Source organism: Eubalaena glacialis, chromosome 12 (assembly GCF_028564815.1).
Source record: "Eubalaena glacialis isolate mEubGla1 chromosome 12, mEubGla1.1.hap2.+ XY, whole genome shotgun sequence".
Classification (NCBI taxonomy): Eukaryota; Metazoa; Chordata; class Mammalia; order Artiodactyla; family Balaenidae; genus Eubalaena; species Eubalaena glacialis.
In genome coordinates this window covers 43,839,943-43,858,398 of record NC_083727.1, presented here as the reverse complement: position 1 = coordinate 43,858,398, position 18,456 = coordinate 43,839,943, and the positions used below count along the sequence as shown (strand labels likewise).

Here is an 18,456-nt window from a genome sequence, read left to right as displayed (position 1 = left end):
AATGGTTTTAATATAGGGTCACAGAAAATTCAAAGGTTTTATAGCCCACTATAAAACAGCCCTTTGTCTTTTCCCACTAATTCCCTAGTGTCACATTTAACAAAACAAGGAAACTACAGATAATAGAGGTGTTTGCAGATTAGCCTTCCAAGCCATAAATAACATAGGGTTTTGCTCACCTACAAATATTAAGGCAGCTTATCAATGTTTAAGCGCCTTCCTCTTTGTAATGGTTGCTAACATTTTAACCCAGGCAAATTGAGAATTTTTTCTTTCCTGTCTTCTTACATTGACAGAGTACACATTCATAAGATTCTATAATCAGATTTCACGGTATAAAGAGTGAGACATCACCTAAACACTCGCCTGCGACCTGAAAGGCCCTGTTTTGGAAGATGTGTCTGCTTTATGCTTTCTTTGTTTTGCTCTCTCTTAGCTATGGTTTTGATCCTAACTGTCCTGGAAGATGCAGCTGTGATTCAGAGCAGTCGGTGCAATGCTACAGGCTAACGGAGGTGCCGTCAGGTATTCCTTCCACCACCAAGAAGCTCTACGTCAGTCATAGCAAAATTCAGCACCTTCAGGTAATTACTCATTCTACACTCAAGTTACTGCAATTTTATTTTGTGAGATAGGGTGAGGGGCAAGTGTGGGTTTGTTAAACTTGATTTAAATAATCAAAACGTAAAGTGATGGTGATGAAGTCGGGTAGTTGCACTAGCTACCTGTTTGCTCTGTATACTGAGATGGGTATATGCTTCTGGATATTTCTTTTTAGGAAAGTAGCCCCCCAAAAATCGGAGTCTATAATTAATTTTTTATTTTTGAAAATTCTAATTATGCTGTTGCAGAGTAAAAGTAAAGAAATAACTGTTTCTTAACAAAAAGAGTTTGAGATCATATGGCCCCTTTGTCTCCCCATATTAAAAAGAAGTCCTTTTAGGGGAAAAGTAGTTTTGTATGTGCCATAGAAGGCAGATGATACTTAGAACATTATAAGACTATCAAGGTGAATGCAGCATATGAGAATTATTCATACAAACCCTACAAACTAGCCAGGCATCAGTGTCTTTGTGGAAACCTATACAGAAGAAATATGTGTTTTTGTTTTGCCACATTACTGCAATTCTCATTCTACGTGCTTTTAATTATGATGTCTATTTTCATGCTTACCTATTCAGAGGGCACTGAAAAGAGTGCTATAGATTTGTCTGACTTGTATAACACAAAGAAACTTTTTAAAAATTTTTACTTATTTATTTTTGGCTGCGTTGGGTCTTCGTTGCTGCACACAGGCTTTCTGTAGTTGCAGCGAGCGGGGGTTGCTCTTTGTTGTGGTGCGTGGGCTTCTCATTGCGGTGGCTTCTTTTGCTGCGGAGCACAGGCTCTAGGCACGCGGGATTCAGTAGTTGTGGCGCACGGGCTTAGTTGCTCCATGGCATGTGGGATCCTCCAGGATCAGGGTTCAAACCCGTATCCCCTGCGTTGGCAGGCGGATTCTTAACCACTGCGCCACCAGGGAAGGCCGAAACTTTTGTTTTTGACCTTTGGTATTTTGAAAGGCATCAAGAGACTAGAGTTCTCATTCTAGTTTTCTCACTAACTAGAGATAGAACTACCTTAGACAAGCAGTTAAAAAAATCTGCAGACCTCATTTGTTACCTTTATGACGTGAGAAGGCTGGATTAGATTGGGGATCCCAGGAACTTTCTAGATGGAAAATTCTATGACTCTGAGTTTGCCTTTACTGGCCACTGCTTCTCCCTCATTGACCCAAATCTTAAGATAAGGAAATGCCTGTCTGTGATCCAGGTGCAGAGAGTCAGCAGGTGAATGTACTTTTCCTTCAAACAGAGACACTCCCCCCTCCCTTTTTATTTGGTTAAGAAATGTTAATGTAGGTGCACATAAACACTGGGAGTTTAAAGTACGTGGCACGGTATTTATTTCGAGGCTCAATAAGCACAATTGCCTGGTCATCATCTGTTTACTTTCCTCTTCTAATCCAGTAGTGCCTAATGCCAGAGAGCAGGTCTGACCCTGTCAGGTCTCAGCATTCAAGCAAGACACCTGGTTAAAGGGCAAGATGCTTAAATATTTGTCCTGAGGACTTGAGATACCGAGAGCTGGAGTGTCAACTAAGCCTGGTAATGATCCCACACTGCTGCTTTGCAGCCAATAAGATGAAATTATGCCTCTCATCAAATTCCCTTATTGGATGAGCTCATTTGTCATTGGTTTAAGTTCACTGAACAGCAATACTGCCACTTCCCTGACTTTAACCCAGTTAATTATCTCTAGGAAGCACAGTTCCCAGCAGAAAGGTTGGTGAAAGAGAGGATTGTTTTGTGAAGGAAGTAGAAAGCTCTGAGCAATAATCCTTCTCTTTTCTCTCTTAAAAATCCTTAGGCTTTAAATGACCTTAATTTACTTGCATTTGGTGAATGCAATGTACATTCTGTTTATTTGGTTTGAACTACAGAATTGGGTGCCTATATTTAAAGTAAAAAGTCTTAAAATGGATCTTCAGATTAATAGCAATAGAAATTACATATATATACACACATATATGTGCATATATATACACATACATATCACATATATGTGTATACACACCACAATTGTAAATGTTTCAGTTACTTGTTCATATAATTCAACTGTCTTTGGGTCTGTGAATGCTGTGTTTGAGACTGGGGATAAAAGATGAAAAATTCAGTTCTAGGAGTTCCCTGGTGGTCTAGTGGTTAGGATTCTGGGCTTTCACTGCCATGGCCCAGGTTCAATCCCTGGTCAGGGAATTAAGATCCTGCAAGCCATGCAGCACAGCTGGAAAAAAAAAAGTAAAAATTCACAGTTCCTGCCCTCAAGAGGGACTTGATTTATCCATTTATCTGTAAAAAGCCCTACTTCTTTGAGGTGCATGCCATCAGACTGTAACACTCTGTTCCTCTGTGTGTCTTATACTGTGCCCCTGGTCCCTTCCATCCTGGCTCCTACTCTTCCTCTCCATCCTAAGTCCTGCATCTTTTGGTGTGCCTTCAGTGTCCAATATCCTAGTCCCATTCCTTGAACTCATAAAAAAGTATCTATCTACATTTCCACTTCACCACAGCCGTCTACCCTCTTGCTTATATCATAATCCTTGTTATATCTGAAACTTCTGCACTCAAAAATCTTGAATTCCCATACCCACTCTCTGGACATCACGTCCTTTCCCTTCAGCTGCCATACTCTGCACTTATCTTTCCACTTCATGGAGACTTCTAATCCTAGATCTACCCACTTTCTCTCAGATAATCAGTTCATTTCTTATCTATCTTCTTTCCCTACCCCTTCCCTCTTTGCATCCCACAATTAATTATCTCAACACCTATTCAGCAAAGCCTCAGTCTTACATTAGGGTGATCATTTTCCTTTGTTTCTCCTATATCTGGACAGCTGGGTGCTGTTGGAGAGGATTACACCTGGTGTCATATCCAAGATAGCTTTTACCAAACCCAAGGTCATGAAAATGTATAACTACATTTTCTTCTAAGAGTTTTATAGTTTTAGCTCTAATGTTTAGAGGACAAATAGAAATCTCTTTATGGTGGCAGTCAATTAAAATAATTGCACTTTACATCTTTTGTGGAGAGAAGAAACTACTTCAAATTCCTCTTGGGTAAGAAATATATAGTTTATCAACAAGTGGGGGGGGATTATAGATTCTTTTTATATTCTCTCCATACTTTCCAGAATTTTTAAATTGTTTACAGAGAATAAGTGTTGCTTTGATCATCAGAAAAAAAATTCCAACATAGTTTACAAACTCCTTGCTGGCTTGGTTCACACATGTCTGAGGCAGTCACTGTGAGGATATGTGAGTTTCCTGTGTGCATTGGACCTATAAGGTGACTAAGAAAGGCAGGTAACCTTCTAATGCTTGAAGTAGGGCATGCCCAGCATTAAAACCTGAAACAAGGGCTTCCCTGGTGGCGCAGTGGTTGAGAATCTGCCTGCCACTGCAAGGGACACGGGTTCGAGCCCTGGTCTGGGAAGAACCCACATGCCGCGGAGCAACTAGGCCCGTGAGCCACAACTACTGAGCCTGCGCATCTGGAGCCTGTGCTCCACAACAAGAGAGGCCGCAATAGTGAGAGGCCCGTGCATCGCGATGAAGAGGGGCCCCCGCTTGCCGCAACTAGAGAAAGCCCTCGCATCGAAACGAAGACCCAACACAGCCAAAAATAAATAAATTAATTAATTTAAAAAAACCCCAAAAACCTGAAACAAAGCCTTTTCATGGGGAAAGCAGCAGAAGTTGCCCCTCTACTCTATTTCATTTTACTTCGTTTGCTTTGTTTTTTTTCTTTTTTAACTTTTCTTTTTATATAGTAACTTTTATCTACATAAGTATTAGGCTCACTAAACTGTACAACTGTGATGGCAGGAATTTTATTTAGCTAAGCTTCCTAAGCCTAATTGTTAACACCAAGCCATACTTGCCTTGCTTTTTAAGCAATGTTGAAAAACTGCCAGCAGCCCCAAGTTTAGCTGCAGGGCAAAAGCATCTCTTTCCACATCTCTTGAGCACAACCCTGCTTAGGCCATGGAAATGGAAAAACAGGTCTGGCAGAATTTTTTTCCCTTTGTCAGCTCTGCAAACTCAACTGATAAGTTGAAAATCATTGGGTGTCTTCCTCACTGTTTGTGGCACCAGAACTCTATATTCTTCAGCTAAATGCATGTTATAAACACTAAGGTTAAAAATATATGTGTTGGGGTAAGGTAAATCTGGGTTGGAAGCCCAACTTTTCCACTTACTAGCAAGACATACTTGGACATTTTGTTTTGCCTTCTTGAGTTTACCTCATTGAAAAGGGAATAATCATGCTTACACATACATCTTTGCAAAGATAAGCATAGTAAATACTTAGAAAATGGTGGCCATTTTAACTAATAATAATCAAAAGTAATCTGCATTGACCTAATAAAGATCAAAGGTTCTCTATGCTTAATAATAGGAAATAACTATTCACTGGACTCAGTTAAGAAAATGACCTATATTTACTATTTAGCTAGTCTATATACTTTACAAATAGAAATGAAGACAAATTGAAGCTTTGACACCACTCTTTGTCTAGTCCCCATAGAAATTGCCCATTCAGATCCATGTCATCTCCGAGACTTGCTACATAGTCAGCAATCTTTTAGGGTCTGTGGTCACTCAGATAGAAGTAGAAGCATTTGCAACACCAAGGTCTTTTTTGGGGGAGATCAACAGTCCCAAAGGTGAAAAGCTATGTGTAGAGTCAATTATGACTTTACATGAAAGAAAGCCTAGAAAAAGGTACTTCAGAATGAAGAATAGATTAAACAACACTGAATCTTGGACAGGTCATTTAATTTTTTTTTGGCCTCATCCCTTGTATGGAAGATTTGGACTAGATAATCTCTAAAATTTCTGCTTTTCTAAAACTCTATGATCTGTGTCCAGATCTTGAGTCTTTTTTGAAAAACATTAATTATAGACCACAGGCAATGGAAAATGTATTAGAAAATGATGAGTTGAGGAAGAAAGGGCTTTGGAGTCCAATGGACTTTGTTGAAATTCTCAACTCTTTCAAGTTTGACGATACCAAACTTTCAGGGTTATTAGGAGAATTAATGATAACATATAAAAAAGTACTTGGAACTTGTAGATGCTCAACAAATGCAAAAAAAAAAAGCTATTGATCTTGGGATTAAGACTAATTAATACATCTGATTAATCATTAAGAAAATATCAAATGTTAGTAGCAATATATAAGCCAAGGCAGCTATCAAAACTATTATGATTAAAAACATCTGTTTATGGAGTTTTTAACATGAGATTCTTCTACTAGAGTATCATATTAGGAGCTACTTTAAAATATACCATAATTCACATCACATGTCTTCCCATAATATAAATACCTGTAACAAATATGTGATGCAAAATTAACCCACTTTTAAGGTGTTAATCATGTATTGATGTTACAAAAGAGCTCCACTTCACAATTAAATCAAACATTTAGAAACTGTAGATAGTAAGACATAAAAGTGTACACCGAAAATTACAGCTTAATTGAATTCTAAAGCAGGTTGAAAGTATTGTGAAGATTTATCAAGCTCAGGAAAATCTGGAACAATTCCTCTTTTTGCCTAAACATGATTTTACTCTGAGAACCAAATACCAAATTACATCATCCTAGAAAAGAGGTGGATGTCCACCTAGGAGGAGTTTGGAGGATATGTGGAGAGATAGGGGTGCTTGAACTTGCAAACCATGGAGAAAGTACAGCAGATTTGGTCATTTCTAAAATATAGGAGAGGAATAGCATTAGGTCTGGGATATATGCATGAATGGACTCCTTGCTCTACAGAGATGGAGACACATGTATCCTGTTTGTTTCTTCATGAACCTTTTTCATCAGTGAAGCGTAAATTGGCCGGTAGGAACAACGAGGTTAGTTTTCCAAACTATTATACAGTTGAAAATGTTTTTCTGATAGGCCCATTCTAGTGATAGCAGTATCTAGGACATTAAATTTTTTTTACTTCTAATGCTTAAATTGTTAAAAAGGTAATTTATAATTTTAAAAAATCTAAACATTGCAAAATGTAGATAGATAATGAAAATTCCTTATAATTTTATCCCCTAGAGTTAGAAACTCTAGTTAATAGTTTGGTGAAAGATTTCCAGATTGTTTCTTTTTTGGCTATTACAAGATGATGCAACCAAGAACATCCTATTGCATAAATCATTGTGCAATTTGTAAGTACTTCTACCTAGAAGTAAACTTGCTGGGTCAAAGAATACGCAGCAAAAGTTGGCCAACTTTATGCCTACCAATAGTGTGTGAAAGTGCTTAAAGTATTTTAGACGTCTTATACTGTTAGCAAGTGAATAAAAATGGTCAGGACCTGAGTTTCTATCCTTTTCCAAGAGATATTTAAATAGATCCTGAAGGGAAATCTGAAGTATCATTAGTATTGAATGATAATGTATATGGCTTTTTTTTTCTTACAATAATCCTAATTTACTGCTTTTCTTCCCCATTCCCCATCCCTGCTTTTTTTGTAGCTGTCTAACTTCACCCAAATGTCAGCTCTAGAAGATTTTATTCTGCTGGCTAGTGGAACAGAGTCAGTAGAAAATGACACTTTCAAGACTCTGAGTACTTTGAAGACCTTGGAACTCTGGAAAAATAAGTTAAGACGGGTCCCCAGTGCTCTCCCAGCCAGTCTTGAAGTGTTAAAACTAAATGATAATTCAATATATGTCCTTCACGGATCTGATTTTGAAGGACTGAAGAAATTAAAAATCCTTGAACTGAAAAACAATCTGATCTCTTCTCTCTCTCCCAGCATGCTTTCCTCTCTTGTCAGTTTGCAAAGCTTGGTGTTGGACAGCAACAATATCGAGTCTGTGAATGGACCACTGGCACTTCCCCATCTGAAACATCTGAGCATGGAGAATAATAAGCTACATCTCATACCAGCTAGCTTCTTCACTTCTCTTCATTCTTTGCAGTTTCTCAGTTTCAGTAGTAACTTTCTGACTAAAATTCCTATTAACCTGCCCAAATCCTTGCTCTCATTAAAAATGGAGAGAAACCGGCTCAAAGTGGTAAGGTTTCGAGATATGAAACATTTGGAGAATCTTTCCCATCTTTACCTGTCAGAAAACTCACTCTCTTCCATCGATGGGGCACAGCTCCTTGCCAATTTAACTACCCTTGAGCTGTCCCAAAACCAGCTTCAAACGTTGCCCCTCAGACTACCAGCAAGGCTACAAAAGCTTGATATCAGCAACAATCTGATTCAGAAAGTTACAGCACAAGATTTCCAGGACCTCCGAGATTTGAAACATTTGTTTCTGGACAACAACATTGTCAGCTTGTTCGAACCTGGAGCCCTGCAGAGGTGTTCCCAGCTCTCCAACCTGGCCATGGAGCAGAACCTTCTCTTGTCTATACCTCTACGGTAAGTGAACGTTATCATTTACAGTAACTACTAAAAAAGTTTTCCAAAAACTGGGACAACTAAGTACATTATACAAGCAAGAAAAGTCATCCAAGCAAACATAAAGTATCTGATCAAGGCTATCCAAGGGTTCAGGGGTGGAAGATTTAAACAGGGGTTTGGAATCTCCAGCCCTCAAGCTGACCCCTGCACTAACTTAACTTATCTTGCCTGTAGGACAAGACACCAACAGGGGACATCTGTATGTGAAAATATGCAATGCCACTTTGGGGACGTATGGTAACAAACATCATAGGGGGATGTTACTTGTAAAACTGTGTTCTGGTTTCTAAGTATATGGCCTGGATCTAGCAACAGGCCGACTAGGCATATGCTTAACCACTAGCAAAGCAAGGACACCAGGAAAAAATGAGGTGGGGCGGGGGGGGGGGGTAATGTAGTAAGACATTTATATTTTTAAAAAGCATTGAAGTAGTATTTATGGGAAAAAAATCAAAACTCTGTAATCTAACATTGCTTTTATTTTGAATTATGTATTGGGAGCCTCATGCTCTTCTCAGTGCTGTGATTTTTAAAGGGCTTAAGGGGTGCTGCTTATTTCTCTGGGTGTCTGTCTGTGAGTGTGTGAGACAATTTGTGTCCGTCTTACTTTCTGTTTTTGGTTGTTTCTTCTGTTCTCTTTCTCTCTCACACAAACACACACACCCTCATACTCTGACAATTTCTCTTCCAAATATCCCTCCTTCTATACCCAACCCACTGTACCTGTTCCCCCTAACCAGTCATAATCTATAACTAATGTACATGCTTACATTAATTGATCCTATTTATTTAAACTTTATCACATGTTCCACATTTTAAAGTAGAATTAAAAAACAGTAGAATAAGTACTATTATTCTCCTAAAAAAGATATTACGTTGTTTATTAAATGTGTCTATCAGTGGATTCTTTTTCCTTTCAGCACTTTATAGAAAAAGAGGCTTCCTGCCCTATTATTATTATCAAACTTCTCATAATTAATGTACCAGCTTCTGGCTTCTGTAGAATCCTGTGGCGCTTGATTTACTTATTATCAGTGTTCATTATGATAATTTTTCTTGTCAATGAGAAAGGAAAAAATTATCTGATATGGACAGATGTTCATTTTTTTTGCACTGTACCCAATGCAAAACATTGAAACGTGGTTTTTCGAACTGAAATCAGTATTTTAAATTATATATTGAGGATGATTTGAAAGTAATCAATTTCTCTTAATGCCTAAGCATGTGCATACAATTAATTTAATTCAACAAGTATGTTTTGAGCATTCACCATGTGCCAGGTACTTTACCAGGCACTTGGGATACATCAGTGTAATAAAAGAGATAAAGCTTCTTGTTCTGTACAGCTTAAATTCTAGCAGGGAAAGAGTGACAACGTAATATGTAAGTAAAGTATATAATATTTAGATAGTGTTAGGTGTTATAATTAACAACAAAAAGGGGCAGGATTACCAGGTTCAGGACTACAGTGAACGAGGGTGGCTGGTTGCAATTTTCAATAAGGTAATCATGGTAACCCTCCTGAAAAGGAAAGCTCTGAGCAAAGACTGGAAGGAGGTGAGGGATGTAGTTGTGAAGCTGTCTGGGGGAAAAAGTGTTCTAGACAGAACAGCCCTGAAGGCAAGAACATGCGGGCAGTATTTCAGGACTCTAATTCTTGTTGTTATTTAAATAATTTCTCTACTATGTTCAAGCCTTATTTTCTATTACTGCATGCTCCTCCTCCAAACAAAAAATCGTGTATAAAATAAAAACTCATCAAACAGGTTAGGGAGTGACTGTATCACATAAGGATTCTCAGCAGGCTATGACAGCCATGGGCAAAACTGTGAACTCGGTGGGCTTTTCTATTCGGGTGACCTTTAGAAAGCATTTGGTGAAGTAATCCTGCTAAGTTTAATGAGTGAAAAATAGCTTAATTATTTACTCCTGCCAGGGTATTTGTGTTTTAATAAGTGACTACAGAAAGCACAAAGTTTTTACCCAACAGAGTGTATAATGGAATTGCAAGCCTGAGCTAACCCTAATTTTCAAGTCTGACTTTACGATGGAATTATCTGGAGAACTTTTAAAAAGCCTACTCATGCCTAGACCTCATTTCAAACCAATTAAATCAGACACCCTAGGGTTGTGGCCCAGGCATCGGTATTTTTTAAAAGCTCCCCAGACGAATTTAATGTGTAGCCAGGTTTGAGAACTACTAGGAAAGGACAATGGGGCAAGAAACAAGATACCAGGGGGCTTCTCCTATGAGGCTTAAATGAAACAACACAACTGTCTGCTTTGTCAAAGAACCTGGCCTGTTATGAGAGCAATGTTCCTGTAGAGAGTGATTTTTAAATTCCCCATCACGACCGCTGCTTCCAAAACCCCCATTCCCCAACTTTTCTTTAAATTGGAAAGTGGGAAGGACCCCAAAAAATTTTCCCGTGGTTTTCCTCCCATAAAGAATTAAAACACAATACTATCTATTCCTTATATTTGAATTTTGAGACTTTTATTTATGAGCTTTAAACGTTACACTCTTTCTTTTTATTTGAATGCTTCTTATTCATACACAAAACTACACTTTAAAATTCAGTGTTCTATAAATAAACTGTAAACACAGGCAACCTATCTGTGCTAGTTGCTAACCTAACCTAACCTAACGTGTTAGTCGCTCGTTGTGTATCCTATCACAAACTGTTTCCACAAATCCCTTCCTCTGTCTACCATCCTGCAATCTACATTTCATCAGGAAAATAATGGTATATGGTTTTAGGTACACATGAATTAAAATATCTACCCCATTTGCCTAAATATGCTAACTGAGACAGAAACAATACCTAACATTTATTAACTGCTTAGTAAGCTCAACAGTGAATGAATATACATGTTATTCCCTGTTACTCCTTACAACAATCCTGTGAAGGTAGGTACATTGTTTTACCTATTATTTTACAGATTAGAAATTAAGGTTAAGAGGTATCAAGAAACTTGCTGGAAGTCACATGGTCAATAAATTTTGGAGTCGGGGTTAAACACAGCAGTCTAACCCCAGGACCTGGGAATTTTAGGCACTGCACCCTCACCAGCCTCTGAGGTTTACTCTGCTATCAACAATACACTCCACTACTTAGAATTTAGTCTACCCAAGACCTGGGTCTTGCTTCTTGCTGCGTCTCATTTCACCAAGCTGCAGCTCGGGGAACAAATATAAGTTACATCACCCCTTCTTTGTCCACAATTTGGATAATTCAAATCCAGAATAGCTTTCTACGACCTGATGAAGCCAGTCAGCATTTTCTCTTACTCAAGTGCCATCTACAGACAAAATGGGGGTGTGCCCCTTTTTTACTCTAAAAAGCGACACTGCCGAAAGAACAAATAGCATTTCTAGACATATGTTTGTCTTAAAATCAGGGCTACCTTTTTGTATAAATCAGACTTATAAAGATAAATTATATCAAAGCAATAAATGACTACCCAAAGGTCACAGAAGGAGGAAATTAGTGATCTCTCTTACAGTGCCATTTTGGTTATCCATAGAAACATGAAAGAAAAAAAAAAAGGTACTCCTAAGACCAGGTACAGTTTTTGGCTGCCCAGCCCAGAACTGAATAACTGTATTTGTTTAAAAGAAAGCTTGGCTTGCTCATTTTCGTTACTAACATTTTTATGTAACTTCTGTGTACTGAGCATTTTCATCTGTATAGTGGAAAATCAGAAGCTTTAAAGAGCTAAATAACTTACCTAAAGTCACATGCTGGTGAATAGAATAGCCAAAGTTAGAACTCAAGTCTTAATAAGTAGACTTGACTCTTTGGTTTACTCTGCCGTATCTTTCCTCAGCTGTGCTCCCTGTACTCTCAATAGTTACAGAGTCTCGCTTACTGCCTCACCACCTATTAACAGGCCCTTTTTCCTTGGAAAAAAAAAAAAAAGCTATGCACAAGAGATTTTCTGAATAACTTTTAGAGATGTACCTTGTATAAGCTGGTGTGTACACTAAATTACATTGTCTTAGGGATTAACTTCAAATTCAATTTAAACTGTGGATACCAGTTTGAAAATTGTTAGTGGTATTCACAGTAAACCGACTGAGAGAAATGTCTTTGCAGAAGCTGTTATCAAACTGTTAAAATGTGTGGAGTGATTTTCCCTGGTAATTTAATCTGCTTTGTTAGGTAAATTTAATTCCAACAAAAAGAAAGCACTTTAAACAAATAAGACTTTAAAATACTCAAAAGCGCAAGTACTTATGTATGTATATGTATTATGTATGTATAATACATACATAATACAAGTATATGTATATAATATAATAATACGTAATATAATAATACATAATACAAGTACTTATGTATGTATATGTATTATACATAACAATACATCATACAAGTACTTATGTATGTATATGTATTATACATAACAATATATAATACAAGTACTTATGTATGTATATGTATTATACATAACAATACATAATACAAGTACTTATGTATGTATATGTATTATGTATGTATATGTATTTTATATTCATGAAGAGGAATACAAATATAAAATACATGAACATAAATATATATAAATATAAAATGTAAGTATCAAAGAAAAAAACAAGGGCAAAATTTAGGCTAAGTGCCAATAACCTAAAAGATTAACGTTTCAGAATGAAATTCATATAAGAATAATACTATAACAAACAAAAGGTAATATTGTCATAAAATATGGTTAAATTCATTTGTTTTTTTCTCTTTGACATAGCAATCATATGACGGGGACCACCACAAAAAAATTCACTAAATACTAAAAAGAATGAAATGTACATCTAATATGTTCACACTGTATGAAGATAGCATTCAGATGGTATTTCAAGGGACTTTTTTTCCTATAAAGCTTTCTCACTTCTTGTACTTCACAAAGAGAATAGCACTTAATATAAAGTTGTTGACTAGCAGAAAGATTTTCAGTTCACAATTGTGATTATTATTTATTTTTTATCAACAGGCATTAGCATGACACTTTTCAAATTGGTATCCACAGTTAAAATTTTTTTTTCCTGATTATAAAGAAATACCTGTTCAAGTTGAAAACTTAGTGTGCTGAAAAATAAAAAAGTCACCCATAACTGTTCAACCAGAACCTATGCCTAGAGATAATTTGTTTTTATGTATTTGAGATCAGTCAATTTTGTTTTCTATTTTTTCCATTTAACATTATAGTGTGGTTTTTCTCTCCATTTTCCCTTTTCTATTTTTTCCAAGTATCACTATGGACCCAGGGATCTTAACTCATTCAGTGTGTTATGATCATTTATAGTTGCTAGTCTCTTTTGGTGCTCAAATTTCCCCAAATTTGGCTAGTGGGAGCCCCTCCAAGCTGGTTCCTATGTTCATGAGACATGATTCCATTACCTCTCTTTTTAAAAAATTGTGGTAAAATACACATAACATAAAATTTATGTTACAATTAATAATTTTTACGTGTACAATTCAATATTGTTAAGTATCTTCACAGTGTTGTGCAACCAGTCTCCAGAACTTTTTCATCTTGCAAAACCAAAACTCTGCACCCATTAAACAACTCCTCATTTCCCTCCTCCCCTCACCCCCTGACAACCACCATTCTACTTCCTGTTTCTATGAATCTGACTACTCTAGATATCTTATGTAAGTGGAATCATACAGTAGTTATCTTTTTGTGACAGGCTTTTTCCACTTAGCATAATATCCTTATTCATGTTGTAGCATGTGTCAGAATTTCCTTCCTTTCAAGGCTGAATAATATTCCATTGTATGTACTTGTATCTTGTATTTTGCTTATTCATTCATCCATCAGTGGACACTTGGATTGCTTCCACATTTTAACTACTGTGAATTCAATATGGGAGTATAACATGGGTGTATAAATATCTCTTTGAGACCTTGCTTTCAATTCTTTTGAGTATATACGCAAAAGTGCAATTGCTGGATCATATGCAAGTATAGTTTTAACTTGGGGGGGAACCACCCATACTGTGTTCCATATTGACTGTACCATTTTACACTCCCATCAACAGGGCACAAAGTTTCCAATTTCTCCACATTCTTGTTAACACTTGTTATTTCCTGGATTTTTGATAGCAACCATCATGATAGGTGTTCCACTAATCTTTGAACACTTCATTGCATTCCAGTTCAGACATTCCAGCTTATCTTGCCCCAGACATGGAATTAGCCATTTTTCCAAGAAGTCTTGCTTCTTTTTTTTTTTTTAATTTTATCGAAGTATAGTTGATTTACAATGTTGTGTTAATTTCTGCTGTCCAGCCAAATGATTCAGTTATACATATATATATTCCTTTCCATATTTTTTCCATTATAGTTTATCACAGGATATTGATTATAGTTCCCTGTGCTAAACAGTAGGGCCTTGTTGTTTATTGAAGCCTTGCTTCTTTTAAGTAGAGACTGGAATTCTGAAACTAAGATCTGTGTGTTCAGTGAGCTTATGCTATTGGGATCACATTGCTACTAGTGCGTAATATTGCTTTTAGGTCCTTTCAGTATACAGAGGTAGAAAATATATTTTTTTTAAAATCATAAATTCACATTGGTATTTCCAATTCCTATTAACATTAGAGAGAGTGTTTTCTTCTCTTACTTTATATTTGTATCTTTTTCTCTTACAATGAAAATCTTGGTTCCTAATAAGATTAATATATTTACTTATTTTCTTTATCTTACAGTATTCATTAAAAAGTTTTGAAATTGTATTACTAAGAGTATATATTAACAATAAATATACTGAGAGAAATTTCTATGCAGATCCTTTTGTTTTTAGAGTCTAAGGCTTAGCTATCTCTACTAATGCTATTCAGAGTACTTTTTCTTTATTTTATATGGTTACATTATCAACATAAACATTTGATTAGTTAATTAGATTTGTTTGTTTTGGCTTGTGTTCAATTTTAGGGCTTTGTTTTGTTTTTATTTGTTTTACGTAAAACATTAACATGATTCAAAAGTTAAAACCATATGGAACCAAACACTCCCTATAAGTAACTATTTTAATTCACTTCTGGTTTATCTTTATCTTTTTTTTTTTTCAAAAACAAGCAAAATGTGTACATGTATTCTTATTTCCCTCTTACACAAAAACTAAGATACTACATACACTATTCCACTTCTTGTTTTTTTTCCCTTTAACAATACTTTCTAGAAGTCATTTTATGGGTAATTCATAGAGACCAGCCTCTTTCTTTTTCAAGGCTGCATAGTAGTTCTTTACTGTTGTACTGGGTTGTTTACAGTCTTTTGCTATTATAAATAATACCATAAGAAATACACATGTGCTGTTTTATGTTTGTGGATATAAAATATGGATATGTTTGTGGATATAAAATATCACATCTTCAGAGATTTTACCTAGAAATGAAATTGCTGGGTCGAAGGGTAAATGCACATGTTATTTTGTTAGGCTTTGCTAAATTCTCCACAGGAGCCGTGCCATTTTCAGCTCCCACCAAGCTATGTATGAGATTGTCTGCTTCTTCATGGCTTTGCCCACAGAATGTATTGCTAAGGATTAAGATTTTTTACCAATCTGATAGTTGAGAAATGGAATCTCTGTGTGGTTTTATACTTCATTTCTCTATTCTGAGTATGGCTGAAGACTTAAAGGCTTTGCTTTTATGTGAATTTTCATTCATACTTTTTGTCCACTTTCAGACTTATTTTAAAACCTTTTCTTCTCAACTTGTAAGAGTCCTTTACATATTAGGGAGACTGGCTCTTTGTCTGGGATATAAAGTGCAGATATTTCCCCCAGTTTATCATTTGTCTTTTGACTTTTTGCATATGTCTTTTGCCATACACAATTTCTTTTTCTATTATTTTTAATGTAGTTGATTTATTGATCTTTTATAGCTTCTGGATTTTTAAGCCATAGTCAGAAGAGCTTTTTTATAGAACTGGTATTTTAAAAATTATTTGAAAACATGATTTTTATGATCACATAATAGTCCATTATCTCTTAATTTCCATATTAGTGGACATTAGCCCTTTATCATTTTTTTGCTGTTATAAATATGATCAAATATGTGACAAACATATTTTTAAATAAATCTCTATTCACTTCTCCTATTATCTCCTACGCTGAAAGGCATGACGTTATTTAAATTCGATACATGTTACCAAATTGTTTCCAAAATGGTACCAGTTTATACTCCCACTAGCAGAGTTTAAGTTCTTACCTCACTACACCCTCATCAGAAATAAATTTTGAAATTTAAATTCAAAATGATGCTCTAATTTCTAATTTCTCACATTGCATCATTTTTCATTACCTTTTATATTCATGAAGAACAACCCTTTTCATATTTTTATTCAATATTTTTACCTTTCCTATAAATTATTGATTCATGGCATCTGCCAACTAAAAAGTTGGAAACTTACTATTTTTCTTATCAACTTGTTACATGATCCAATTTGAAACGAAAAATTAAAGAGTTTTATGGCTAGGAACCAGAAAAATCAGAGGGCTAGAAAATAAGACCTATGAGAAAGTGTTAAAGACCTATAGATAAGACTGAGGTTTGCACTTTTAATTAACTTTACAAAATAAAGCTTGTTTTCTAGCTTCAGAGGGAACAGAATGGTACAGAAAAGGTGGGTGTTGCTCAATCTGAGTTGCCTAGGCAGTTATGGAACGATGGTCACAGCCTCCTCTCACATCCTGTTTCCATGCTTTTGCAGGCTCCCGGCAACCTTAGCAAGGCTGGACCTAAAAGGCAATGCCATCCAGGATATTGCTGAGAGGGAGCTCAAGGATCTGAAGCAGCTTCAGGTTCTAAACCTTAGGAACAACAAGATCTCTGCCTTAGACCTCAAAGCCTTGGAGGTGTTGCCTCGCCTCAGGCACCTGTATCTGGATGGAAATCCGTGGAATTGCACCTGCAGTCTCCTGAGAGCCAGGGAGGTCCTGAAGGCCAAGGGCACAGATGTGAGGGGAGGACAATGTGCAGCACCAGCTGAACGACAAGGGGAGAGCTGGATGTCTTCCAAGAAGATAATGAGGCAATGTGAGCATCACTTGCATCTGACCGAGAAAAGCAAAGAGACCAAAAAGAAACCAAAGCCTGAAGAGCACTCCAGCATCAGAATCAATGTAGATGATGATTATTATGATTATGAGATAGATTAAGGATGAGCTTAGTTTACAGTTTAGAAAAAGGTTTTGTTTCTTTCTTTTTTTAAAATAGACTTCATTTTTAGAGCAGTTTTAGGTTCACAGCAGAATTGAGAGGAAGGTACAGAGATTTCCTATATACCTCCTACCCCTACACAAACATAGCCTCCCCCATTACAACATGTCCCACCAGAATGGAACATTTGTTACAGTTGATGAATCTCTATTGACAGGTCATAATCACCTAAAGTCCATAGTTTACATTAGGGTTCACTCTTGGTGTTGTACGTACTCTGGGTTTGGACAAATATATAATGACATGTATTTACCACTATAATATCACACAGAGTAGTTTCACTGCCCTAAAGATCCTCTGTGCTCCAGAAAAAAACTTTTTTAATGTTCAATATCTTAAGTAGAAATATATAATACATTTAGATATACAAGATTCTTTGTATAAGTTTTTCTCTTTCTTTTTAAGAATGAAGTGAGGGTTAAGACAAGTTGAGGTTGGGGGGAGGAAAGTAGAAAGGAATGGTCAGAAGATGTAAGATTCCTTCCATGTTAAAAGTAATTTGTTTGTATTTTATACTAATAGTAATGCCCAATAAAATCTCTATCTAACTAACTTCTTGCAAATAGAGTAGTTCATTTTATCAAATAAAAAGTGATGATTTTGTGTATGAAGCTGGTACCTATAGACCTGCACTACAGGCTTTTGTTTATAAGTAATAAAAACTGACTCCAACTTAAGCAAGAAATAATTTATTGGAAAGGTTGGGAATAGCTCACAGAATCAAAGGAAAATCTGGAGAATCTGGAAAGGACGGGGATCAGATCTGCTCCTGGGCCCCAGGCAGAAGAACGTAATGAAGAGTCCTTAAGCTTCTTCAGGGTTCTCTCTGCAGAACGAAGTGTTCCCACTATTAGCACTGTTAGCTTCCCTCTTCTCAAGAGTCACATCCCCAGAGGGAGAGACTAATTGTTCCAGCTTGAGTCACATGTTTGCCTTTGGCTAAGGGACAGTAGCCAAAGCTACTCTTTGACAGTCTCACCAAGACCAAAGGGAAACCAGAAAGGGAAATGTAAACTGGCACTGTAATTACCACAGATGTCCCTACAATAGCCTTCCTGAAAAGAGCTGTGCTTTAGTTACATTCAGTTTTCTCCGAGGACCACAATCCCTGCAGTGCCTTTCTTTTGATTAACTGCATGCTTTTGAGAGCTGCCTGATTGGGGATAGAGGTGTGACTGTAGAATAATTTTTTTTTCCTCTCTATC

The 18,456-nt window shown here is 36.5% G+C and overlaps 1 protein-coding gene across 1 annotated transcript; it reads left to right on the top strand.

Annotated features, from left to right (window-relative positions):
- Positions 1-395: 395 nt before the first annotated feature.
- Positions 396-17,192, top strand: LOC133102527 (nephrocan-like). Its single transcript, XM_061207522.1, has 3 exons — positions 396-584; positions 7,085-7,986; positions 16,743-17,192. Exons 1-3 carry the CDS (start codon positions 396-398, stop codon positions 17,188-17,190), a joined length of 1,539 nt encoding a protein of 512 aa, XP_061063505.1. The 3' UTR covers positions 17,191-17,192.
- Positions 17,193-18,456: the final 1,264 nt, after the last annotated feature.